The sequence below is a fragment of the Epargyreus clarus genome, unplaced genomic scaffold (assembly GCF_041222505.1).
Source record: "Epargyreus clarus isolate Ecla_fem2 unplaced genomic scaffold, WU_Ecla_fem_2.2 ptg000008l, whole genome shotgun sequence".
In the NCBI taxonomy this organism is placed as follows: Eukaryota; Metazoa; Arthropoda; class Insecta; order Lepidoptera; family Hesperiidae; genus Epargyreus; species Epargyreus clarus.
In genome coordinates, this window is record NW_027332216.1 from 1,759,160 (window position 1) to 1,785,917 (window position 26,758).

Below are 26,758 nucleotides of genomic sequence, written 5' to 3' on the forward strand. Positions count from 1 at the left end.
TTCAAATTGGCTTGAAATTTAAATTTACTTGTACAGAAAATAAACTGTACTGAAAACTAAGTTCTAATGTATCGTGTATTTACACGGGTATAAAAAGGTGTGAAGGTTGTGTAGCCACAATCTATCTTTGTCATGGCAAAGAAAATGGCGACCCGTATCTACTTTGTATGCACAAAATCTCGTTCGCAATGTCAGATATTTTTTACTTATTTAACAGCTAACCTTCAAACTCTATACGCCTTCAAGCTCGTCCAAAACATTCAATTTATCACTAGTTTTATCGAACAGATAAGCCAAATATAGTTTTAGGCAGACTGATCCAGATTCAATTTTCGACCAGAAACAAATCCTAACTGAATGATGATGATTCAGGTCACGTTTCAGGGGATAAGCATTTGTCTGCTAATGGTATTTTGGTCGTATACGTGATGATAGATCTTTTATCTATACCTAGCAGTCGGGTAAAAAAATCGGTTAGCTTTAGCACTTAATTAACCTCATTTTCAAAATTAATAAATGGCAAGTACTAATAGAAAGGTACCACAAGCGGGTTGCAACGGGGTGTGAAATACGCGTCTATCTCATTATTCTATTACTTTACGAAGCCTCCCGCGGTGAAATTTTAATAAAGTAGGAATTATGTTATAATGAATTGGTATGGCGAAGCCCGGGCAAACAAAGCGGCCCAAATTGTGTACTTTACCTTATAAGGATTTGCGTAGATATCTAACCTACCGATTACTTAGTAGGGCAAAGTAATCAACTTTTAATGAGCGAAATTAGGGTCTTGTTTTTCTATTTTATGTGTTAGAGTTGGCTATTTTCACAAAAAAAAATGTTAACAAAAAATTATAATTGTGTATTATTATTTATTTGAGAATAAATAATTGAGAAGATTTTATAATCTATTTACAATATTTTAATTAGAATTCTGGAATGATATCCCTGTTTAATTCATTTTGCTTACTTTTGTATTATAACCAAAACCTTTATAATATTTTATAATGTATTTAAGACCTATTTAACTCATATAATAAGTAAACTTAATGTTAAATGCACTTAGATATCTAAAACTGTATAATGTTTACTTGAATGTTAACACATAGGTAGGTACTTGAAAATATACCTATAACACCAATTATTTAAGTAATTTATTTTATTTCTCGTAACATTGGATACGTAAATGGCATTATCATATCATACCCACTCGAATAAATCTCAACATTTCCCAATTACAGCGAACATTTTATAACGAGCTAGGTGGGTGCTTTTTCAATTAGTTACGTTATGAATATTCTGAATAAAATAACCTTGACGAATATACTCCAAATGGGCGGTCATCAGCGAAATGTGTGAAAAGCCGTTTTCCACCGCTGAAATTAAAATCCTCGTCGGGTGAACTTTTTTGAGGTTTCCAATTTACCTAAGCCCAAAAAAATCTTTGCCGTGCAACCACAAAACACAGCCGCGCCAGGATTTCGGACCATTAAAAAATAACACTATAACGATGCACTATTTTATTATAGCACCTGTGTACTTTGTACAGTACTTTAAGGTCTATGTCCAATCAATCATTCTTCATGTTTGGTACCTAATGGAATAAAAGCTTTTTAATCGATTTTAGTTCTCGCGCCATTTTGTCGTTTCAGTCGCGTCTATTGTATATGTATATTGTATACTTACGTATACAATACAATCAAGTTTTTATCTAAAATGATCTGATGGATTGACCTTAAGAAGATTAGTAATTTACCTGTACCTTTGGCTTGTTAGTTTAGCTGTTAGTAAGACCCCCAAAATTTTTAAAGACTATATATAATACAACGAATCCAGCTGCAATAAAAGGCATAATCTACCTGCTAAAAGTCAGTAACAATCATATCTAACTTCCGACCACACCCAATACTACGTGTGGATCAAACTAACATCTATTGTATCAAGAGTCTAGTAAAATTATTTCTGTATTGGGAACTGCGCCCCAGTTTGCATTCTACGAAACGTTGTCAACGTTCACAAACTAATTAGTTATTCATTCATTTCGGCTATGTTCATTGCGAGTTAATTAGTGATGCTGGTGTGGTTTATTTTTGTGCCATGTTGATTTTACAGCTATTTAATAAAATTAACTGCGCGGAGTTAAATCGGAGTCAATCCAGAAAACTCCAGGCGTCTGTTTGCTTTCACGGAGTAACTCAGTTAAATTCAAAAGAAAACATACAAAACCATCAGTGGTTCAACTGCGGAATCGTAAATATATAATTATTATATAATAGCAGTGTAGCGCTTCTGGGCTGGGTGCTTCGAACTAAAGTTTATGAGTAAGTATAGTAATACAGATTTATTTTTCCGCAGAATAATATTTGCAATTGCGCATGTTATTCATTAATCAAACTATCCAATGTTTAGAGCATCAAAGATCTAAAATTGACATTTTTTTAATAAATTTAGTTACCTAGTAATAACAGGCGTTAGTGTGCAGAAAGCGGACGAGGCAACACATACATTTCTATAGACTTAAAAATTAGGACTCCGTGCATAGTCTGCAGTAGGTAACCGCTTAAAATAAAGTGGACTGCATGATCGTACTACTAGTGTGACAGCCAATCTTAACCTAATCCCACTATGTCACATTTTTATTTATTTACAACAAAATCATTACACCGGCCTTAAAAAATTAGATCATAAAGTTGATCCGACAGTTTTAAATTTCCATTGATATACTACTAATAAAGACGTAATGTCATTGTAAATTCCCCTGTTTTCAGATGTTGTTTTGTATATACAACAGTGTAGCCGTAGCCCATGAAGTTATAGGTAAATATGGAGAACACACTTCGAATACCTACTTGAAGCAAAACCTATGTATCACCATCTCGCTCTCTGTGGGCAGACCCTCTCTGTCTAAGTAGGGTAACCTTTATTTATTTTGGCACATAGGGCCAATGTTGCCACATTACCGAATCCTTAACCCTTAACTTGGCAAGTGTACTAGAGGGCACATGAAATTATGATATGAGTTTCGGCATGTGCCCTATAGAGCACGGATCAGTTTATAGATAATACAATAAATAAATATTAAATATCAATGTGTTTTAATAATTTTAGCTGTAGTTCATTTTATAAACATTCATCTGTCAACGTCATAGTGTTAGTAAAACGTTACTTTTAAACATTATCCGCCAAAATGTCGAAATGTCAAGTACGGACCTCGCGCCTTACGATAAATTAACTTGTATTTTTTTATTTAGTTGTTTTACATGGTATCTTACACGAAATTTTTATTGTTAAATAGTCAATTAATGATTATATTGCTTTATTTGATCAGCATTCACTATGTATTGTTAGATATTTCGCTGTAAAGTTAACTGTGCCCTGAAGGGTACGCTGCGAACTTTATAGAAAACTTGTTTTGTACCCTGCAGGGTACCTTGCCAAATAGGTTTAGTTTAATTTATGTGCCCTATAGGTCACATACTTATTTTACATTGATTATTTTTTGTGCTCTTGACCGTACAAATATACATAGATACATACATTATAACTTTTTTTTAATAAATTGCATTTTGTTTTAGCGTATTATGGATGCTATAATACCTCAAAAAGACTCAGACACAGATTTTGTTTGACGTGACGTTTGTGAGGTTTCTGATGATACTATTTTCATCATTTTGAACAAATATATTTTTGAGCAAACGTATTCTGTAAGTGATACCGATTCGTCAAATCTAGATGAGATACCCGAGTCACCCTAAAACATACAATGCACAATCAACCCAGTCACATTTTTGAAAAAAAAATCGCCACTACTTTTTCAACCTGCAGTTCAGTACCGACACCAATTGAGTATTTTAAATAATTCTTTAGTGACAAAATAATACGAAAAATTCGAGAGCAGAGTTTTCATAGATCTATACTAATATTATAAAGAGGAATATGTTTGTTTGTTTGATTATAATGAATAGGCTCAAAAACTACCGGACCGATTTTAAAAATTCTTTCACTATTCGAAAGCTACATTATGCAGGAGTAACATAGGCTTATTTTATATGAAATATATTTGATAAATAGATTTTGAGGCGGTACAAAGTTTGCCGGGTCAGCTAGTAATTTATAATTGTGTTATATTTTATGTTTGATATTTTTGATCTCATAAATGAGGCTGTTTCAGTTAGATAAACTTTAAAAAAAATAAACTAGTAATTACTTTTATATATTCAAAGTTAATTCTAGACAAGATTTATCTTTTAAAGTGTTAATTTTTGTTTAAATTTATAAGTTTTGTTGATATATCATGATATTACGTAATTTCCTTTAATAAATTACTTATTTTGTGAATACAAAATAATGTTTTATTGCTATTTTGTATAATAAAACCACGACAACATTATTGTAGGCAAAAGCGGCAGCCCATATAAATGTGCCTTGCAGGGCACAAATAACAGTGATTACTATTTTATGCGAAATTGGTGATGTACCCTTTGGGGCACTGTTAATATTGTATATAGTAACAAACTAATGTTATAAAAAATATTAATTACATGTATTTAAGCCCCCCCTAAAGCTATTTAAAAATAAATAACTTGTTAATTTTCATTATACTTTATTTATTATTAGTTTTATTTATTATTAGTTTTATACTTTGCCAGAATACTGTACCAACGTGTGCTATGCATTTTGCCAAGTTAAGGGTTAAGAAATGGGATTATAATTCGTTGAATTGCCAACCCAGATATGCATACGTGACCTACGATTTTGGGATTTTCAATTGAACTAATCATAGTTCAAGTATTTATTTAAAGGTAAATTATTTGACAGTGTTTAACTTCTGGTTAGGCTAGTGTGGTGACTAATTCTAAGAATTTTCTAGGAGATTTAAAGAAGAAGATAGCAATACTATAGTCCACACTAGAAAGAGAGGTCGGCCCACAGAAAGCGGGATGGAGATACGTAGGTATTTGCCTCAAGATTTTGTTCTAAGTGTGGCCTCCATATTTACCTATAACTTCATGCCGTAGCCTTACATAAAAAATGTCTATGGATTTTGCCAGACTATAGACAAATCTTTTATTTTGGTTAACACAATATCAACCACATGAAATTAGTTATATTTATAATTAGTTCAAAAAGTAATAAAGATGAAAAGAAAGATATTGTACACAACTTCAACTTTTATGCCAGGATTACATACTCGCTGAGTACAGAGGAATTGGCGCATGGACGACTATACTCACTCGAGTGTACTCAGCGCTCACCACGACGCTTGTCCATCCTCCACGGTATGGCCCGGATCAAAAGATTTGTAAGAAGTGTCTACATCTGACATTACAACAACAAAGTACACAACAATCTAAAAAATGTCGTAATGGCAACACTGAGCATTGTTGACATCGAGAACTTGACAAATGACAATTTACTTCATGTTTTTTCGCGCTGTTTTGGCGGTTATTTCTCGTCTTCTTAATAAAATTATATTCTAAAACATTAGGAGTTATTTGTTAATAATAAAAACATTACACCTAAAATGAAGCAATAGTGGCAACAAACAGTTTTAGGTATACATTTCTGGATTTATACATAACTTTGTTTCAAAAGGAGACAAGTGACTATAATAATTTGTGCAACATGTCGAATATTAAAACCGTAACAAATGTAGCTCGTGTAATGAGCAAACGACCTTTTAAAGTGTCCATTGAAGGCAACATAGGCTCCGGGAAGTCAACGTGCATCAAGTATTTCGAAAAGTATTCTAATGTAGAGAAACACCCGGTACGTACATTGGATCTACCACTAGCACCGCTAACCATTACCTACCTCACCAGAGATGGTGACCGCTTATTTACTATCTAAATTTTACTTAATTGAATTCCCAATTTCATCTAACTAAATATGTTGATTTAAATATTTGTACCAACCCATATGGTGGTTTATAATGTGGACTAACACTTAAAATATTTAAGTGTATATAAAATCGCTTAAATTTACTTTCTCAACTATTAACTTACTATTACAAACTGTCATATTATAGAAAAAAAATAATGAATTTAAATAATTGATTCTTTAGTTTTAATAACCACTTTAAATCCAGGAACCTATCCAAGAATGGCGTAATGTGAGTGGCCACAACCTGCTTGGTCTGATGTACACAGATATGAATCAGTGGAGCTTTGCATTCCAACACTATGTACACTTGAGCAGACTGAAGATACAGACCAGCCCACCTTCAAACCCTGATATAACTGTGAAGATGTTTGAAAGGTATAATAGTAAATCTGCGATTAATTTTACCATTTAAGTTTTATCAATACCAAACTTTTTTTTTTTAAATAACAGAAGTATCATCTCAGGTTTGCCACAATCAACATAACTCAAAAAATAGGGATCAGTTTTTGTGATTATTTAAACCTAAAGACCTAATTCCAAATACTTCATGGTAAGAGGTCTGTTGCACTACAATACAGATTTAGTGACCCACCAGCTAATGATCACCTTTTGAGCTACTCTAAATGATAATAACACTATCTATTTATCATGCATTTATCCTGTTCCCTGATATTATTCATTATTTTTATATTCATTTAATGAATGGTCCACTTGCAACTAACAAACAATGTCACTCATTTCAGATCTGTACAAAACAGCAGACACTGTTTTGTTGAAAATGCCAAGAAGCAGAATTTCCTACTGGATCCTGAGTATCAAGTGCTGCTGTCCTGGTTTGACTACACTGAGAAAAACCTAGACATCAATTTAGATCTGATTGGTAATATGAAACAATATGTACATTATAATTTGTATGTCTAAAAGGCTTGCTAAGATTATCTTTCTTAATTAAGAAAGTATGAGTATCTTGTGTGGATAGAGATTTTATTATTTGTGTAATGTAGTTGCTGCTTACACCAAAGTTAAAAACTGCTTACCAAGTGCGGTGAAAATTTAAGTAGCCATAATAATTGTGTAGAAATATAAAGTTTTTGTAAGTCACAGTCTGATAGACAACATAGCTCTTGATTTTAGAACAATAATAAACATTGATACTGTCACTAAGGTATACCTGATTGTCCACAATTATCTCAGAAGTCTAGAATAAACAAATAGCTTTTTAAAATGCATTACCTTTTTTTAGTATACCTAAAGACTACACCACAAACAGTATGGGAACGTATGATGAAACGTGGCAGGGTCGAAGAATCCGAAGTCCCCTTAGAATATTTGCAACAAGTGAGTAAACTTCTAACTAATCTAGTCTTCATTATTTATAAAGTTACAAATTATAATAAGTATTTTAATTACAGGTGCATGACTCCTATGAAAGCTGGTTATCATTACCTGATGTAGGTTGTGAGGTGCTTACAATTGATGCTGATAAAGGCCTGGATAGTGTTATGGAAGACTTGGAAAGATATAGTTATAAAATACTAGGAGGAAATCATACTAACTAATGTGGGTAGCCTAAAATCTAATCAAACTAATTACATTTGTGAAACAGAACCACAATGCTATTGTGGTGGTTGCACAAATAGAAATCAATTTTTATGTTTGAAAGAGGCCTTATGATATTTAAAGATGACTGATATGTATATTTTTTATTTTAAAGAAGTATTAAAAATAAAATATTCCTATTGTATAAGCTGAAACCTGAAATGAATATATTGTTTTAATATGGCGCCACACTAAGTAATAATACGTGTATTTGGTTTAATTTTAATATACTGCATTAATCACAGGTTAAAGATAATAATTAATAATTGTTGAACATATTGGAATACATGTATTGTTCTATAATGGAATTCTTTAATGTTTGTTAAAATTGTGTCATTAATATTAATAGTGGTGCTATTTTTTTAATGAATTTATGTTAAATAATTATGCTTTCAAATGTTATGACTCGAAATAATGCGATATCCTACTACCTCAATATTTATATAGATAGAATATTAATTTCATGTTCGTTCCTAAAGTGCTAATAAATATTAATTTATGAATCACATTATTTCCTTTATATACCATGAAGCTTTTTGTCATTTCAAAAGGATAGAATATATAAATTTTGTACTTTTTCACTAAAGCATTACCAAATTATCAAAAGATTGCAATATGGGCATTGCTTAGATTTCGGCTGGGAGAATAGCCAAATAAAATTCTTATTTATGCATTTGTTTTATTAAGGTTCTGCTATTGGACACAAATACACAAGTGACCAAATAATGCACACACAGTACAATAATACTTGGGACTTTGTTACTTTGTCTCAATAATTGTTTTTATACTACTTTTTGACTGATAGAGTATAACTGAATAGGATGTACTTGTTGCAATTAAATTGATTTACACTGAGATGGTATCATTTATTGATTATCACAAAAACAATAATAACTTATTAATCCCTAATATCTAAAGTCTATTTTACTATTGTTTCTATTATTTGTTTACATAGAAACTATAGTGAAATAGACCTAAAAAAATATATTGCACTATAATCTCTAGGAATCATTTAACGATAGAGATGGTCTGCTCTAATGTTGGTTGCAATCTCGCTCTCCCATTTGTCGCCGTTAGAGAGAAGTTTCTCCTTGTTGTAAAGAAGCTCTTCGTGAGTTTCTGTCGAGAACTCAAAGTTGGGTCCTTCAACGATCGCGTCTACGGGGCAGGCCTCCTACGGATCAACGAAGATTGGATTAGTATCAAAAGAATGACTATCTCTTTGAAAAGTGTTTGCACTATCAACATAATGAAATTCGCCAATATTTTTCATAATCATAATCTTAAAGGAACAATTGCAGAATTACATTTGATGGCTCAACAATTGCTTTAAAAACTAAACAATAATACTTTGTTCAATTTACCTGGCAGAATCCACAATAGATACACTTGGTCATGTCAATATCATAGCGAGTTGTTCGTCGCGAGCCGTCCTTACGCTCCTCTGCCTCAATAGTGATAGCCTGAAAAGCATTCATAAAAAATATTTGATTTTATTTAACTTTATAATTTCGTTTAACATTAGAAAAAGAGAAAGAATTTCAATCTCCAACAGATCATGAACGAATTGTGTTCAGTTCATTAATTATTGGTATGGTGTTACTATTTAGTTGCAAGTTATTTGGAGTAGGTCTAAGTTGAACCCAGTCCACTTTAGCCCCTTCAATCAATTATTTCTATGGGTATAGTTAGTATTACTTAAATATTATTTGGATAATTTATAATACATTTATCAAACACACCTGTGCAGGGCAGATAGCTTCGCAGAGTTTGCAGGCAATACACCTTTCTTCACCTGAAGGGTACCGACGCAGGGCATGCTCTCCTCTGAATCGAGGCGACAAGGGTCCTTTTTCAAATGGGTAGTTTATGGTTGCTGGCTCCTGCAAGTAAAAGTATATCAATTATATCTGTACTAAAAATTAAACTGTTATATGTATAGATTTTGTACATGAGTCGATACGATATAACGTAAGTTCGATAATATCGACCCTAAAATATATTTTTATTTTCGTAATTGAAAATTGGACTTTCGAAATTTAATCTCCGAAATTAAAGAGCAAAAAATGTAAATATCATGTAAATATAAAGAATTTTCGACATGCCTCGTTAAAATTGTCGATAAAAATATCGACAACTTCGCCAATTCGCAACCCTACGTTAGGGAGCTCATTCGACAATGACATTTAAGCTTGCTCTATGAAATCATTCGATAACAACAAAAAACAATATTCGAATAATCGAAATATTCAATTACGAAAATTTTAAAATAAATGCTAAATATGATAATTGTATTGAAAATAATTACATATTGATAGGCAAACTATAGTTTCTCTAGCGGACTAAAGGGGGGAAAGGGAGGTCCGCACCGGGCCCCTCCATCCTGTGGACCCCCTAACACAGCTGCAAACTAACTAAGAAAAAGGTTGTCACATCCAAACAATCTGTGAAATCTGAATCAGCGAAAAAAAAACGCCGTCGGAATTTTTGTCTGTTTGTAATTTTGTAAAATCAAATCAACTACTTACACTGGGGGCCACGACCGACCTTAGTCCGCCACTGAATCATTTATCTTCCAAAAATGATTACTAACTATGTGTTCAATTATTATTATTTTTTTCCTTCAAAACTATTAACAAGAAACAGATGTTACAATCTAGAATAAGATGAAAACAATTACAAGATTAAAAACTCTAAGATTTTAAGTCGATTATTCGTAAAAAGGAGTCGATTAGTAATAGATTCCTTTATTACGCTTAGTGACGCTGCTTTGACAACACTGAGATGTGTCATTGTCACTGTAATTGTATTGTATCTAAATTATTGTATTATTTTGAATGTGTTATTTTCATATTTTGTGACGATAAAAATCCTTTTCAACTATGTAAATAATGCCTCGCCTCCGTTCGAACTTAGGCAGGCATTCTCGAAGCGCAAACAGACAACGTCAGAGACGATTGAAGCGCACAGATCAAGAACGTTTCGACGAAAATGAGCGTATTAGAATTAGGACCGCACAAAAACGAGCACAAGAATCGACGGGGAGACCCGAAGAAAAACTTGAAGTCGTACTAATAGAAGCGAAAGATGACGAACAACTCGATGGTCCAAATGACGCGGAAAAGTAGTCGTGTAGGCGTCAACGGTGCTGATGTAAGATGATGCAAGAGAAGATGCAATGTTTGAATGATGTAGTTTTCATATGAACAGAACTTGGATACGTTAATTTGAAAAATCGATGAAGTTCACCCAGTGGCGGTCTAAAAGGCGGAAATTTGAATGGAGACCCCAAAAAGTGTAAAAAGTTGATTTAATTTTACAAAATGACAAATATGTCATAGACTCGCCTGTTATCGTGTTTTTTTTATTGCTGAGTGATACACATTTCATAGATTGTTTGGTTATGACAACCTTTTTAGCTTTAGCAACTGTGTTTAGAGGCTCCCCAGGTTCGGAGCTACGGGGCGGACCTCCCCTGCCGCCACCCCCTTAAGCTGCTACAAAGATACCTACCTACACTTTAGGGAAACAAAATATAAAGAAGTTTGGGAGATTGTGCTGTGCAACCAGAAAAGTTACCTGAACTTAGCAGTGAAAATAAACACTGAAATGTCTTTTAAATAGCATTATAGATGATTAGGAATATTTTTCCTTAAGAAATTGGATATGCAATTCTCATTTCCAAATGACATTGTTTGATGCTAATGTTAAGCTGGGTATCCATTTGAGGCAGCCTCGGGCCGAGCGGCTGTCTCGACCCGAGGCAGATCTAGTGGAGACCGTGCCGCGAGTCGAGGCTTGCCGCGACTTGAAACAAACGAGGCGGCCGCGCAGCGAGCCAAATCGTGTCGGTAAATGGCCATGCTCAAAGACGCCTCAGTGTGAGGCATGCGTTCAATGGAGACGGACGTACGTGTGCTCGGTACGCGGCAAAATGGATAATCAGAAATGTATCGAATTAATTAAGTTGTATGAAAACCACCGGCATTTGTGGGATCCAACTTCACCGCATTATTATAATAAGCAATTAAAAGAAGATTCATGGAAAATAATAAGCCACGAAACGAATCTACCCGTTTCAGAAGTAAAAAAAAAAATGGCTCGGGTTGAGGCTTGCCGTTCAATACGATATTATATGAGCTCAAGTGGAGACGTATGTACTTTCCGCGGTCCGCGGCACGCTCAGGATGAGGCAGCTCGCCACGAGGCTGCGCAAGTGGATACCCAGCTTTATAATAGAGCACCTTAAGCCATTTTATTTAAATATAGGGACCAACAAAGCAACAAAGCTGCATGTTTCATTAACTATAATATATTTGCCTATTTCAATTTCCCTTACTATGTGTACTCAAAGACTACTTAAAATAAAGTGCAAGGCTAATTTGAAATACATAGTTTTAAATGCAAAGAGAAATCTTTTAATTTATGCGGTCTGTCTAATTAATTTATGCTGACAAACAGATAATGTAGTCCATTCACTAGATTTACAATAAAAATTTTTTTTGTTAAATAATATATTATTTCTTTTGTGACTTTCATTTCACAGCATTCGCATTACTGTCCAGAGTACAGGGATTTAAGAGCCCAGGTGGTAGAATTCACATAACTTTAAAAATCATATAGGATCTACCAGACGTGCACGTTTCCTTAAGACTTCCTTAATTGTTAAAGCAGGTAATATACACATAATGTGGAAAAAGTAGTGGTGTCTATCTAAAAATAAAAAACAAGACCACCACCTGGAATCTGTGGATTCAGTTGCATGTCGGGATGATCAAAATACAAACCTCAAATGCACCTGATTTATCTTTAATAGAATACATGCTAATGTTAACATGGTGTCCTAAATTTTTTAATCAGAAATACAACTGGTAGTTTCAAAGTAAAACTTATCAAAGAAACATTTTTGTACACTATAGTAAAAGCTCCTTATTCGTGCTTCCTTCATTTGTGTTTCCAGTATTCACGGATTCAAAAAATGTGACCCAATTCCTATATTTGTGGATAATTTTTTCTTTATTCACGGATCTAATAATTACATAAATAATAATAAATGGTATCCAACCCAATATCCTTTGTAAATGCCGTCAAATGGAATAAAAAAAGATATTTAGATAAGGATTAAGATAATTAATCAAATTGTTTAAAACTTCAATTAAATTGATTTTTTTATATAGTTGTTTTTTTTTTTTATTTTGTCACCTAGGAACGTATCCCCTGTAATCCCATATAAATTACCATTCCGTATTCACAGCATATTTATGGAACCTATACCCCGTGAAAAAAAGATCTTTTACTGTATTCATATTTTTTAATGCTATGACAAATGACTATGAATGTGGGCACTCAATTGATTTGGAGAAATGGTATACTGTATACAGCAAATGCCCCGGGTAACAGCTCCATACACCAGCTGTGTATGTAATACATTTATTAAATCAATAATTCATATATCACCTTAAATTACATAGGCATGTGTTTTGTTTAGATCTTAACCAACTGTAGGCCTTATGGATTTCAAATACATTTGTTATCCACTTTTCTGAAGGCCCAACTGAGGCAGTAAGGTGAAATAATTATAATACAGGCATACCTCAATTGTAGAGAAAAACCTGTACTTATCAGAGGAATATAAAAAAAGTTGCTATATGACTGTATCATACCTTGAAAATATGAGCAAGGGTGACAGCAAACCCCCTGGCCAGCTCAGTCCAGAACAACGTCTGGGCAGCACGGTCCGACATGGCACTCATACTCATGTTAGGGTCCTCAGCGTTCACATACTTGAAGCCAGGTGCATTTGGTGGGTATACCTTCTCCGCTTTACCCTCTGTGCTGTAGGGTGTCCGACATAGCATCCCACAGGCACCAGATGTGCGCACTATGGATAATTTTATAAATATTTTAGTACATATTCTTCTTATAATTAGTTGAATCATGTAAATTCAGTCACTGCTCATGCAATTCGATGACATTATAAATTATTTGGTTTAATGTTATATCAATGTCACAGAAATACCAAAAATCAATAAGACATATGTGAAATGAATCCTCAGAACTCTCGCTTAAAAAACTACTTCAATTTGGATTTAATACTATCCATATCATCTATCAAAAAATATTTTTTTAACATAGATATATGTTATTTTACAGTTACCTACCACATACACCTTTTTATGCAACATTTTTAAATCTCTAAAATTATTTTACCATCATTTTATAAATATTATAGATTGTTATCTTTTTTTTATACCTTAGAATGATCATAAAGAACTTTACACAATAAGTAAGAACGTCCAATTTAACGGGAAATTAAGTTCACAGTAAATTTTTAATAATTATAATGCGCACTTAATATATAAATAAAAAATAGGAAGTTATTTCTATTTTTACAAAGCTGTCAAAACAGATGATAGGTTAGAAGTGTTTGTTGCGTAACTAAATACTCAATAACTTAATTTATTATACGACATTATGACATTGTATACAAAATTTAATGAACTGCTACATACCCTGAGTGGACACTGAAAATATTTTCGCTAAGGACATATCGACTTTTTTCGAAAAACTACTGCTATCGAATCAAAATCAACAAATTTGATTTGATCAAATGACAGCAGCTGAAACTAACTGTCAAATCAAATTTAATGCGGAATTGCTGACAATGCTGACAACGTCAATATCCGTTCAGAAATTTGTTTACCGAAGAAATTTGTTTCCATTGTTATATTGCTAATTATAATATAGACGTAAAACGACTCAATTAGTCGTTTTTCACACTTTAATTTTTTTACAATCAGTTTAGGTAAGCATGTAAACGATATAAAACACTTCTGTTATTTTTATTTACAAAAATATTTTTCGGAAAAGGTTTCATGTCTAACGTAATAAATGTAATAATCGTTATGTATTCTGTGGTACCGCCACTAACTAGAATTACGTCAAAACATTGAATTCGAGTGACGTTTACAAATTCTTGTTAGTGTATTGAGAATTTGCGAAAAAATTCGCCACGCATCATGGAAGACTCCGCACCATCAGATCTGGAGTCGAACAAGCCCAGCCCTGGTAGCGATGAGCCTTCAGATACTGTAAGTCCTTATTTCCCGTGTAAAAGATCGTATTTCTTTTTGTTACTTTAACGATCATGTCTTCATGTTTGGATAGGACCGGCGGCCGTTCGGCGGTCTGGAATTCCAGGTGTCGGAGGTTGTGGGCAGGCTGGAGGCCGTCGCTAATGCGACAGAGACGGTGGAAGAGGAGAAGAAACCGGAACCTCGGAAAGTGAGCGCTGGCTTTTTCGAACCAGAAGAAATGCCCATGGACGAGATCCTGAAAGTGTTAGAAGACCTAGTGCTGCAAACGGACCCGAGTTGCGAGAGCGTAGAGCCGCCGCTGCTGCCCACTGACGCCGTGACCCGCGCGGCGATCCTTTCTCACAGTATTTGGGCGCTCTTTGCCAGGCTGGACAGGAGCCATAAAGCCAGACTCGGTGTACAAATAGCTACTGAGACAACGCGGTGGATGACACACATGTTTAGGTAAGTTTCACTACAATTACTTACACTACAGCTTTATCTGCAGGTATACACATTTAAATTTGCATGTATAATCGTAATATAGTTACATTTATTACCTTGCATATTAGTTCTATTATATGAACAATTGAAATAGGTATGTTGAAAGGTAACAGTATATTGAGGATAAATTGCATTTAAATTTTAATGAATAGCAGTTTAGAAGTTTGATAAGGTATATTTTTTTGTTAATCAGTATTTATAATTACAGCATACTTGCTTACAAATTAATTGATAACTGATCTGAACTATAAACTGTATATTAGCATAATAAATGCCATCTTTTAATCTAGGTACCTGTTAAGTTATATTATTATAGATAGATATTGCACCATCTTACGTCTCTTAAATAAAACAATTTAAATAACACATGCTGACATTTTTATGTGAAGAATTGTAAAACAAGAAATTGAAGTAGATATTAACATTATTTCAAAGGACACATCCACATTATAATATAACATATGTTTTGCTGCATAACATTTGTACTGAAACAGGTGTATTGTGGTTATTTTACAGTAAGTTGTGCATACGTTGACTCTTATATTATTGTGGGGAACACCATAAACATTGATCTTTTTACAATTTTTCCTTTACCATTAAAAGAACTGATAATAAATCTCTATTCAATATTTAACTAACTTAGAAAGCAGAGTAGCAGGCCTTAAAATTATTTTATTTTTGAAATTTAAGCATACAGTTCGACTAGTGGTCATTTTGTCAATAAAAAAAGATTCAGAGTAGGTTCTTACAAAATGATGTTTGAATTTACATATTCTACCACCACTTTGGAAGGTGTTTCATTATGAAGAAAGTGGCAAAAGACACTCCCGTAGACATCTCTAATTTATGCCAAATTGGAGTCTTATCAGAGGTTAATATTCGGATAAGTTGCTACCACAGAACACAGTACAATATAAATCTATACTATTTAGGTAGAAATTTATTTGAAGATGGTACATTCTAACATTTTTACCACCTATTCTTACCACTAACATTATATTGGTGGTATCAAATGCTGTAATCAGGTGATTATGACATGCCTTCTCAAGCATGGAAATGTCAATGATTTAACTTCACAAATGACTGCATTCTAGTATTCAATATCGAGGTTGGTTTGTGACACCTTTTTATGTCAATGCTGTTGTGTTGTTAGGTCTTGAACTTAAACTACATAGTAAATAAATGAATTATGTAATTTTTTTTTGTCACATGTTTTTTTTTTGTGTTGTTGTTGTTGGCTTATTACAGACAGAAAGGCAAATTTTTCTTGTGTTATCATCTGCAATCAGTCTGTTGTCTATAAACAGATGTTTATAGACATTTATAGACTTGTGAGTCTTTAAGGCTTGTAGGGAACTGCTCCCAGCGGAGCCAGTCCTTTATTTCTTTTCGGACTTTTAGTCACACATCATCAAACATATCCCGCCGCTTTTTAGGTGACGTTTTGTCACTGCAATTGCCAGCTGCCCCACCTGTGGGTTGGGGTGCCTCTGTAGTCATCTTTTATACTTTTATCCATGACTTTCTATTTCTGCTTTTATCATTGGTATATTCAGGATTTCATGGACCTCTGTTGTTCTAATATCAAATGCAGGGTATTTGATATTTGTTTTAAGATGTAATAATCATAACGTTTGGGGTACTTGCCGAACCCCATAACTGTATACCAAAGATCCAAATGGGTTTTAAAATTTTCTTGTACATGCAGCTTGTTGTCAGTGGATAGATATAAGTTTCGTACAAATAGCCAATAGAGGCCCTTGTATTTTAGAAGAGTTTTAAAGCTGCTTTAAAGTTGCTTTTTTATAACTTAGTATTTGGTGATGCTATTTCGTGTATTGTTTTTACTTTTTAGTAATTTTGTACATGCATAGTATACACATTACTCATACTGTGCAATGTGTTTTATTCTACTAGTAATCAATGTTGCCACCAGTTGAACAGTCTCGGGATTGATATAACTCAGTACACTTTTGTGCTCCACAACTGGGATTTTCCTCTGAACAATTTAATTTGACACAATTAATTAATTATTTCTACAACAGCATTTATATCACTTTCACAAAACAATATTATGTTCGGCGTAAAGCAACTTATTGCAAAGTAAAAATTATGATTGTTATCACCAATTAGTGTTACATGCAGTATTAGATTATTACAATCTGAAAACTTTGATGTTGAGTTGAGTTTGATGCTAATACTAGCTTGATGGATAAAAGATAAGGCTATCTTTAGTCCACTTTTCCTACACATAATCTATATAGATTAATGGTTGCTATACCGGTCTAAAGAATCCCAGGTTTAATTCCAAGGTGATCAATCATACAAACAATTCTTAAGATGTATTATCAATTAAAGGAAAATATGATTTCTTCTCATTCTATATTCGAAAAGGAAAAGAGCAGCATCATATTTTAAATGTATACCAAATCGGTAAAATGGTTGATTATTTATTATTTAAGGAGACCTGTAATGCTATTGCGAACAAAGTAGTAAAAAAAATGTTGACTTTTCATCAAAAAATATATAAAGATATAGAAAGGAATAAAATATGGATAAATTTTATATTTCTATTATTTATCTCTATTATATTATTTGTGCTTATGAAGTCTTCCCTGATTTAACCTAACATTTGATATGGCAACCCTATCTATGGCCTACAATCTTATCCAGTTTCAATTAAAAACTCAAGGGCGTTTGATAACAACACCATAAAATATTATGTACCATTGTTGCGTATTACATCCTATGTTGTTTAATATTTAACAATTCTGCATTGTACTCTCCATAACACAAACAAACAACAAACATTCGTCTGCTTAAAGAGTAAAGAAAGACGCATATCCGTTTTCTCACGAAAAGAAAGAATGTATTCACTTGGAACTACGGAATATAATCTTAGCTTTTCAATAATTAAATAATGAGTTACATTACTTAATTATAGTATGTATAACATGGAATACGAATACAACTAGAAACTCATGATAAAAACAAACCCTACTGCTTAAAAATAGCCTCTGTTACTCTTACAATTTAAGACGAATGAAACGACGCTTCATATGTTAAAATCCGTGAAGTATTTTGGCCTGCAAGGCTTACCGAAAAATGAGACACACGTAAATACTCACGCTCCAAAAACATTACCTTCCGTTGGGTAAAGAATAATCTACGTTTATTCTAAGTTTCCTAAAATTAATATGGTTAAAACGTAAATGAATCATAGTATTTTAATACATGATACTATATTATTATGCTTACGATAACTTTGTATCAGTAATGATAATTTACGATTGTTTGGGATAAGTCATAATCTGATAAAGTAGTGATAATTATTAGAAGTTTATTAATCTCTTTTTTGTTTAGAACTCTTCCGAGTCATTTTTTGTCAATTTAGTATTTACAAGGAAAGCATTGTAAATCCAAAAAAAAATAAGAAAAGTAGGTACCTACGTTAAAAAAACATATCGAATGACTATTATAATTATTCTTACCACCACCACCTTTCTACTCGTTTTAGCTCAACTTTCTAAATATGTTTGTTTTCAGGATAACCGACTACAGTGCATACTACCACCAGGAGCCCTTGGAAGGGCTGGTCCGCGTCACACGGATGCTACTCTACCACAGATACCCTCGATACCTGGAAGATGGATGTCAGTATACAACACTATTAGTATAGCAAAATAATATTTAATAATATATAATCACACTTTAATAATGATAATAATATATAATAATAATAATGTAATAATGTAGTTTAAAAATTAAAAATATTTATTTTACTGTTAGCAATATAAGAAATGAATCGTAAGTGACAATTTGTAAATGCCATTTTAAAGCTAAACAAAATAAATAAATTATTGCATTCACAGCGTTGGCGTTCGTGAACCGTCTACCCTCAATATACAGCTGTGTCGCGAGCCCTCTCGGCGTTGTGCAGCATCTCTGCAGGCAACTAGGTTTGCCGCTCGACTGCGTTCGTCCTGTCCCTGTGCATCCTACCAGTAAGTTAGTTTTTATAACCAGAAATCTTACTAAGATACAGTATGATTGAGTGGTTTGGTTGTGATACTGATGTTAAAGCTTTCTTTGACCACTGGAACGGTTGTAATCCCGTATAATAATTCCATATATCTGAATAACGTTTACACGAAGACGACTAGATACACATGCAATATGGATACAAACTAAATAGATCATTTAGATCTAGAATATTTTGTCTGGACGACGAGTGTAAACACGTGGGATAGATAGCAGATAGAAAATTGAATTATTGGTGTGAACTCTACTCTATACTAATTGATTAGCCGATAACGCGCACATTTTACGTTGCATTGTTACAACAAATTATTGTTACGTATATTAAAGCCTTTTCGTAGTTTTATTTATGAACCATGTCTTATCGTATTAGCAGAATTTTTTGTTGCTCAATATGTCGAGGAAATTTAAAAAACAAACGTGAAAAAAGGCATGATTCTTACTTTTAATTTTGTAATTCTCAGGTAGAACAATGGATCTGGAAGCATTAGAAAAACTATGCGAAGAAGACATGAACTTAGACAGGATCCCGTTATTAGTTTTGGGCGAAGTCGGAGCCCCACCTCTGGGCATGGGGCTGCCTCTAGCGGCGCTATCAGAGATTTGCAAGAGGAGACACCTTCATCTACATTTACGGGGACACGCGTTGGCGTTACCTCCAGCTATGGGGAGGGATCAGGTAGGAAATTTAATTTTATATGTTGATCTACAAGTCATATCTGCTCATGTTTCACTAGAAGCAATTTGCATTTTATCTTTTGCAATTATTTCGTGATAGTAATTGGGTTTATGTACCCTGCAGTAACTGTTGTTCTATTGTGATGAAACACAATTAAAGAAGTTAAGAAAATAAAATCTTAAAGGTTTGTGACGTCTACCAATTCGCACTTCGCCAGAGCGTACGCCAAAGGCCATAATACAAGATTTATGCTAATTTACAAATGGTCGATTTTCAAGCGCCCTCTAGCGATCAGTAGCTCTAATTATGAATGTCTGTAATGTGAATTAGGTAGGTGGACATTGACATAGTACTTAACCGCCAATTAGAATTTACAAGGTAATACTGTAAATATTTTGTTTAATTCTGTTTCTTTTTACAGACATACAGTATAGCTGACTCTCTGACACTCACACCGGCACAATGGTTCGGAGTACCTGGATTACCGACTGTCGTATCCTTTCAATAAATAATTATTTTTTGTATCCTTAAAAAAGAGTGAAAAGGATTTTAAAGATTTTAATCATACTGTTTAAATGTAAATTACTTTAAAAATATGTAACAAAAAGTCCTTAATTCGCAAATTGTACAGACATTCTACAAAATACCAGAGCCCATCACCGCAAACGACCACAATGCAGTGGGGCCAACCGCTACCAAAGTTTTGGTAAGTATTTAACTATAAAATGTATATTATAATGTATATTCTTTGTACATGCATTTGTATTATATTAAATTAGTTGTTATCTGCGGCTCAGCTTACTTAAGAGTTTGACAATAGTTGTTTTTATCTATTCCTCGGGAAAAGTGCCTTTTTTCTGATGAAAGGATATTTTGTGTATCGTATCAGAAGACATACTTTTCCGGGTTTTTCCAGCTTAGTCCTCAACCTCATGTAGGAATATGTAATCAGATCACGTCCTCATGTAGGAATACCTAATCAGGACGGGTTTGATCACTTATGTCCATGGGCGACAGTAGCCACTTACCATCAGGTGGACTGCACGCTCGTCTGCTACTCTGATATTATAAAAAGGATAATTAATAACGTGAATATGTAGTCTTCCAGCCGCGAGGCGGCGCTAGCGGCGTTGTCCGGGCTGACGGCCACCGAGGCGCGGTTGGCAGCATTGCCATTATGGACGTGTGCTCGTGCGGCCGGGGCTCGTCGTTTGGCGCGGAGGCTCGAGTCCGCCTTCCGCGCCGCGAGGGCCGCTAGAGCGCTGCTCGCTAATGCTGACTTGAAGATACTGGTGAGTTGTTTGGTGACGTGCATGCATATCCCATTGCATCCGCCTTTGCGTACCTAGATCAATAGATCGGTAATGTAGTCTGGTGGCCTACTAGGAATTTTGGCTGATGTAGCAAGAAGCATTTAGCAAAATACGCACATATAAAAAATAAGAGTGTATCTAAAGTTATGACTATAAAAATGCAACAAAATCATTAGAGACAACAATGGCACTTATCACATCAAACATATTTTGTCGTTGAATGAACTCAGGGGTTTCGGAGATTACCATGTGTGAACTTGAGGTTTATATACATTAGAGAACTTTATAAAAAATTGCAATTAAAAAACTTTTTACAGAGCGACAGTCCTGGAGGAGATGAACCACCAAATGTTGATATCATAGTAAGTATTAATTCATTTTATTTGACTTCATTTTCATTTCATTTGATATCAACTCAACATACCAACTTAGCTATATATTAATTTATCAAGACAGTAAGAAAATAATTGCTAAATATTATTTCAGGAAGCAATGAGCCAGGCCTCAGCGTGTGTAGCGTTCCAATTCGCACCGCCAGATGTAGAAAAACCACCGCCATACTTCGACAAGTTGAACTCTTGGCTGGGACAAGTGCTGCAGAGGGAAGCTGATATGGTAATGTTATTTATTGCGATGTTTATAAAATAACCGACAATTTTCAAAAAAACATTTTTCTTGTTATTCAAATGGTTTTTTTATGCACTTCAGATAGTATATAGTTTATTGTTATAGATTCTAAAGTAAAATATCAATTTGTAGTTATATTCAAATTGACAAAATATTGGATATAAGTGACAAGTCAAGTGACACAAAAGACGAGACAATAAAAAGGGTCCAAAAAGTATGTCTATATTCCAACAGTTTCCATGGAAGTCAGAAGTTATTTTTTTTATTAAACTAAGCAGAACCTAATTATCTTTCAACTCACACCCTTTTATGGATGACCATATAACCATATATGATTGATGATGATGACTTGCATCATTATAAACCTGCATATTCAATCAACAGATAAGCATAGAGGTCTGCGAGACAGAGTCCCACGGGATCATCCTCCTCTACAGCCCGTTAGAGGGCACGCTGCTGGAAGAGGAGCGGGTGGAACTCCTCAGCAGCATTGTGGAAGCCCAGCTGCATGTGTTGCACGCTACTGTAGCCTTGAAGGAACCCTTTCAACAACGTGTGGCTAGGCATCCATGCTTGAAGCTGGTGCATGTGCCAGGATGGGCAGGTAAATTGGTACTTGATTTACTGTTGAGCTACAAAATAGTGAGCTTGGTGAATGTGTTACAACATCTCTTTAATAAAAGTACTACAAGATAGGAAAAAAACTACATGACTTAGGGGGTCATTCAAGTTTTAACGTAAACATCAAAAGGGTGTGGAGATTATTGGTGTGCTTTATTTTGAATGTGGGGAGAGAGGTCTTAAAAGGCCTTAAAAGGTTTGTCACCACATACCATAAAGATCCTGCTGTCATCAGTTTTTCTTTTTTCATCTATGCTAAGGTGGCATGCAGATCCCAAAATAACCCCGCCCACCTTACCTACCCACCTTACCTACCCAGGATTGAGACTGAATTCTTATTCTAGGTCTAGGCGGAGTCCGCTACATACCGCCAGGTTGGGACGGTGCGCCCGAGGAAGAACTCAATTCCTTGAACACTAAACTGGTCGAGACGTTGCGTGCTACTGACAGTGCTTTCTCATGTGGAGATGACGAGGATGGCCACGCTTGTGTTAGGTACAATATTTGTATTTTTGAATTATTTTTGTTTTTTCCTGTGATACCAAGTTTTAAAAGTTCTGTCTTAATTTTGATCTGTGTTATATAAGAATTACATTTTATATAATTATATTTTACGTTCTGTGCTTTAGTACATAGTTAGTCCAGATTTACATAGTTCTATCAACCCATTTGACAGACAGGAAGACATACAATGAGAATTAAAAATATGGTGCTGCTTTTGTATAAATGTGTTTCATGATATACCTATCTCATATAATTTACATTTTTAGATTCGGGATGGTAACGGCGGATACTGATGTAGATGAATTGTTGGACCTGGTAATATCAGCTGGCAAGGAAGTGGAAGAAAGCTCCAAGGTTCTCACCGACATGACTGAAGTGCTGAAGAAAGGTAGGATATTGTTAAACTGAAGTAATTTATAAATCATAGCAATATGCCGTCACGACGCATTTAAAATATATAAACAAATGCATGGTAGCGCCACGTGTAACCGAATGCCGAATTAGTTGCGCTTAAGGGCGATAGCACATGACCTGTTTACGTACTTACACTGCGTACGTATAGTCTGCTATAGACGTCATAGCAAATTGTATGACTACACCTGCTCGCTACAACGTCAGAGCGGACTAGCTGTTTGGCGCGGACTGTACCTTCTTACACTGCGTTGTGAACCGTGTGAATCACCCTAACGTAATGTTGTTCGTGTGCAGGTATCGAGGCGGCGCAGGCGGAGCTGGAGCGCTCCGCGTGGCAGGAGGGTCTGCTGCGGCGCGTGCCGGTGGTGGGGCGCGTGGTGTCGTGGTGGGCGCCGCCCGCGCCGCCCGCCGGCCGCCGCCTGCTGCTCGCGCACGGCACGCTGCAGCCCACCGACGACATCTACCGGTGAGTGCGGGGCAACTGTAACTGCAGGTCGCGGTGAGTGCAGTATCGCTGCAGACGACGCGCGCGCGCGGCAGGAGGACTGTTGCGGTGAGTGCAGTGTCGCTGCAGCCGAAGCGCGTGCTGTTATGAGACTGCTACGGCGAGTCTCGGTGAGTGCAGTGCTGCTACAGCCGAAGCGCGCGCGGCAAGAGAGCTGCAGCGGCGCGTGCCGATGAGTGCAGTGCCCGTACAGCCGGCAAACAACGGTAACAGACTACTTGTTGTGGTGATACTATTATCCCTTGCCTAGTACTCTGCGTGTGGTAAATAATGTCATCTTTAATTAATAAGGAATGGGATAATGAAACCATTTTGTTTTCTCTCGAATGCCTTGATCTACTGAAAACAAGCAAATACGTAATCGGCGATTTTACTGCCTTAAAGGAAGTGATACAAAAGATTCATAATAGGACAATAGTCTTACGTGTAGTATTGCTTTTTATTTATTTGACTAAATCTGTAATAATTAAAGTAAAAAAATCCTTTACAGATACGTACAAAAGAAAGATAGCCCGGAATCGCCGGAAGAGCCCGCGCGCGCCCACTCGCCCACCCGACAACAACAGCAACAGCAACAACTGGCGTTGCAACAACAGCCCGCGCAACAACAATAACAGTTACAGAAATACGCCGCGATCCACCGCCCCAGCTCTCGTCAGTACATCCCGTAGTGTGGCCGGATCGTGCGTATTCAAACTGTTTGCTAAACACACAAGTATTTAGCTAAACTACATTAGTGATGGACAGTTCAAATTCGCTTGAGACATTCGTTTTTTAAATTTGTATGTATTTAATGTACCTATGTTATATAATATTGATGAGTCCTAAATTGTCAGTGAAACCGGTGGAATATTGTATATAATTTCATACAACGACAATTGAGTAATGTTCCTTAGTGGATTAGTGTACGATGCAAATTTGTCTTTTAAGAAGGGAGTTCAATTTTGTTTGTCGACTAAGTAGTCCTAAAGTCATGTAGGTCTATGAGACCCCTATTTAATGTCTTCTACAATTATAAAATTTATGGCAATATATTATTAGACTTTCGAAAAAAGTAGTTTAGGGCGTTAGCACAGTCGCGATTTTTGAGCATGTTTTAAGACGATCTGTCAAAAACAATTATTAAATAATTTTGAGTATAAATAAAAAAAAAAAGTTCAACTTGTTTCAATAACATTGTCATTGCCAAAAATGGCAACATTTCTGTACGTTTCTCAACAATTCTTTGTGTGAGCGAGAAATGTATACGAAAGTCGCAATTTTATATTACGTTATTTATTAAAACAAGTTATATAACTCTTTGTTTATGGTAAAAGTCTAAATTATTACTTAAGGAAAAATAAGGGAAATGCACAGTAAATGCTTGTTAAGAAATTTTAAAACGAGAGGTCGCTAGTATAGCAATAATAATTATTATTAGCTCCAAGTAAATCCGCAAGATGGCGGGGAGATTTTTGGTAAGATAATGATAAGGACCCGTTTATATCTAGAGACAAAATGCGTATCGTATCAGACCGAAAAGTATTCTTCTATTTATAATATTAGAGTAACAGACGAGCCTGCAGTCCACCTGATGGTAAGTGGCTACTGCCGCACATGGACATCTGTTCCCCCAATCAACCCCAGATAGGATTATATTACTAACATCGCCCACAAATACGGCATTATCCCTGAAGACTAAGCTGTAATGCTTCGGATAAGTATGTCTCTGTTACCACGCCTTTCAGACCGCACGAACAAAACAGCGTTTAACTCTGCTGTTATTACGTAGAAATAGGTGTAGGTAGATGTGGCGGTGGTACCGCTAGAGTCTGACCACGGAGGGTTCTACCACCCGTCTATGTATTTAAGTATAATATCTAACGTAAGGCAGCTGTGCATACGGACCGTACCTATCCAAATATGGTATAGAAAATAATGATTGCCTGGCACGACACCTTGACTGTCTGTTGATATAGATGGGGCGTAATACGAGTTTGAAAACGCTGTTAAAATTTGAACTTAAAGATTGTGGATTCTATGAAATTTGTAAAATAAATGAAATAATTAGAAATGTAAAAAAACCTAACCAGTAATAGTGCGACAGAATGTTCACAATCATACAATGTTATAAATGTTAATAATTAATAAATGTTAAGGCTGTATTGTAGCTTTTATAATACAAATAGTCATAGAAAATAACATAGCATTAAATAAATATTTTACGCATGTAGAATTATTCTATGTAATGTATAACTAAATAGTAATGGGGTAATTTTAAAACATAAGAAAGTATTGCGCAATATAGAATAAAGTGCTTCAGTTTTTGAGTGGTAACCTATTTTGCTTTGTTAAATGCAGCGAGAGCTAATTTGGGGTGTGTAATTAGGCGAACTAATAGTACCTAAGGCGTTCTAAGTTAGTCCGAAATAGTATCGCCACCTCTGATCGTCATGAAGTAGAGCTACAGTTTAATAAGATTTTTATATGCTAGTTTGAACTGCCGTTATATATAGATACAATCATGAAAACAATGAGCACGCAAAGGCATGGAGTTTTGCACCATGTAATGCCTGATGTAATCATTTTGCGATGCATGGTGCAATCATGTAATCATGCATTACATGGTGCAAAATGAATGAAAATAAATAAAAATTATATCCGGCCATGGATATGCATATGCGTGCAAGCCATACTTATTGTGTGTATAAAATATACTATGTTTTTAATTATAGTAACTATACTCTTAATGGTCGGTTTTAGAAGTTGTTTGTCACTCGAGTGTGTGTTTAAAATTATCACAAATTTCGACCTTTTATAATAATAGGACTTTTTAAGAAATTTAAAAAACAAGTGCTTCCTTATTTTCCATTTTAAGTGAATTAGTAGTAATTATATTGAAATTTACAAATTTTGGAGTTTATTTAAAAAAATCAAGTCCTTTAAGAATGGTAACTTGGTAGGGAGTCCATCTGCGCATCTTTGCATTTATATTAAAATTTTCTTTGTAGTACGTAGG

At 34.7% G+C, this 26,758-nt stretch overlaps 3 protein-coding genes across 3 annotated transcripts; 2 read left to right on the top strand and 1 right to left on the bottom strand.

Moving 5' to 3' along the window:
* The first annotated feature begins 5,410 nt into the window (after positions 1 to 5,410).
* Positions 5,411 to 8,334, top strand: LOC140744082 (deoxynucleoside kinase). Its single transcript, XM_073075546.1, has 5 exons — positions 5,411 to 5,766; positions 6,086 to 6,255; positions 6,624 to 6,760; positions 7,124 to 7,218; positions 7,293 to 8,334. The coding sequence occupies exons 1-5, from the start codon at positions 5,623 to 5,625 to the stop codon at positions 7,437 to 7,439; spliced, it is 693 nt and encodes a 230-aa protein (XP_072931647.1). The 5' UTR covers positions 5,411 to 5,622; the 3' UTR covers positions 7,440 to 8,334.
* Ndufs8 (NADH dehydrogenase (ubiquinone) Fe-S protein 8) lies at positions 8,325 to 14,142 on the bottom strand. The gene is made up of 5 exons (XM_073075547.1): positions 13,992 to 14,142; positions 13,143 to 13,360; positions 9,222 to 9,362; positions 8,844 to 8,942; positions 8,325 to 8,653 (listed from the first exon to the last, which is right to left on the bottom strand). Exons 1-5 carry the CDS (start codon positions 14,026 to 14,028, stop codon positions 8,492 to 8,494), a joined length of 657 nt encoding a protein of 218 aa, XP_072931648.1. The 5' UTR covers positions 14,029 to 14,142; the 3' UTR covers positions 8,325 to 8,491.
* Positions 14,143 to 14,406: 264 nt separating this feature from the next.
* Positions 14,407 to 25,310, top strand: LOC140744084 (pyridoxal-dependent decarboxylase domain-containing protein 1). Its single transcript, XM_073075548.1, has 15 exons — positions 14,407 to 14,570; positions 14,647 to 15,020; positions 18,606 to 18,712; positions 18,932 to 19,063; positions 19,562 to 19,776; positions 20,198 to 20,269; positions 20,408 to 20,482; positions 20,877 to 21,068; positions 21,407 to 21,451; positions 21,576 to 21,704; positions 22,101 to 22,320; positions 22,682 to 22,832; positions 23,108 to 23,229; positions 23,550 to 23,721; positions 24,251 to 25,310. Exons 1-15 carry the CDS (start codon positions 14,499 to 14,501, stop codon positions 24,372 to 24,374), a joined length of 2,202 nt encoding a protein of 733 aa, XP_072931649.1. The 5' UTR covers positions 14,407 to 14,498; the 3' UTR covers positions 24,375 to 25,310.
* The last annotated feature ends 1,448 nt before the right edge of the window (positions 25,311 to 26,758 follow it).

Bases quoted from the DNA above. Each gene is read 5' to 3' on its own strand.
- Ndufs8 (XM_073075547.1), bottom strand. From the start codon at position 14,028: ATGTCCTTAGCGAAAATATTTTCAGTGTCCACTCAGG. The intron at 9,363-13,142 runs GTATGATACAGT...TTTTACTTGCAG, and splicing joins CCCTTGCTCATATTTTCAAG to GAGCCAGCAACCATAAACTA. The intron at 8,943-9,221 runs GTGTGTTTGATA...AATGCTTTTCAG, and splicing joins AAGCTATCTGCCCTGCACAG to GCTATCACTATTGAGGCAGA.
- LOC140744082 (XM_073075546.1), top strand. From the start codon at position 5,623: ATGTCGAATATTAAAACCGTAACAAATGTAGCTCGTGTAATGAGCAAA. The intron at 6,761-7,123 runs GTAATATGAAAC...ACCTTTTTTTAG, and splicing joins CATCAATTTAGATCTGATTG to TATACCTAAAGACTACACCA. The intron at 7,219-7,292 runs GTGAGTAAACTT...TTTTAATTACAG, and splicing joins CCTTAGAATATTTGCAACAA to GTGCATGACTCCTATGAAAG.
- LOC140744084 (XM_073075548.1), top strand. From the start codon at position 14,499: ATGGAAGACTCCGCACCATCAGATCTGGAGTCGAACAAGCCCAGCCCT. The intron at 19,064-19,561 runs GTAAGTTAGTTT...TGTAATTCTCAG, and splicing joins TGTCCCTGTGCATCCTACCA to GTAGAACAATGGATCTGGAA. The intron at 22,833-23,107 runs GTACAATATTTG...TTACATTTTTAG, and splicing joins GATGGCCACGCTTGTGTTAG to ATTCGGGATGGTAACGGCGG.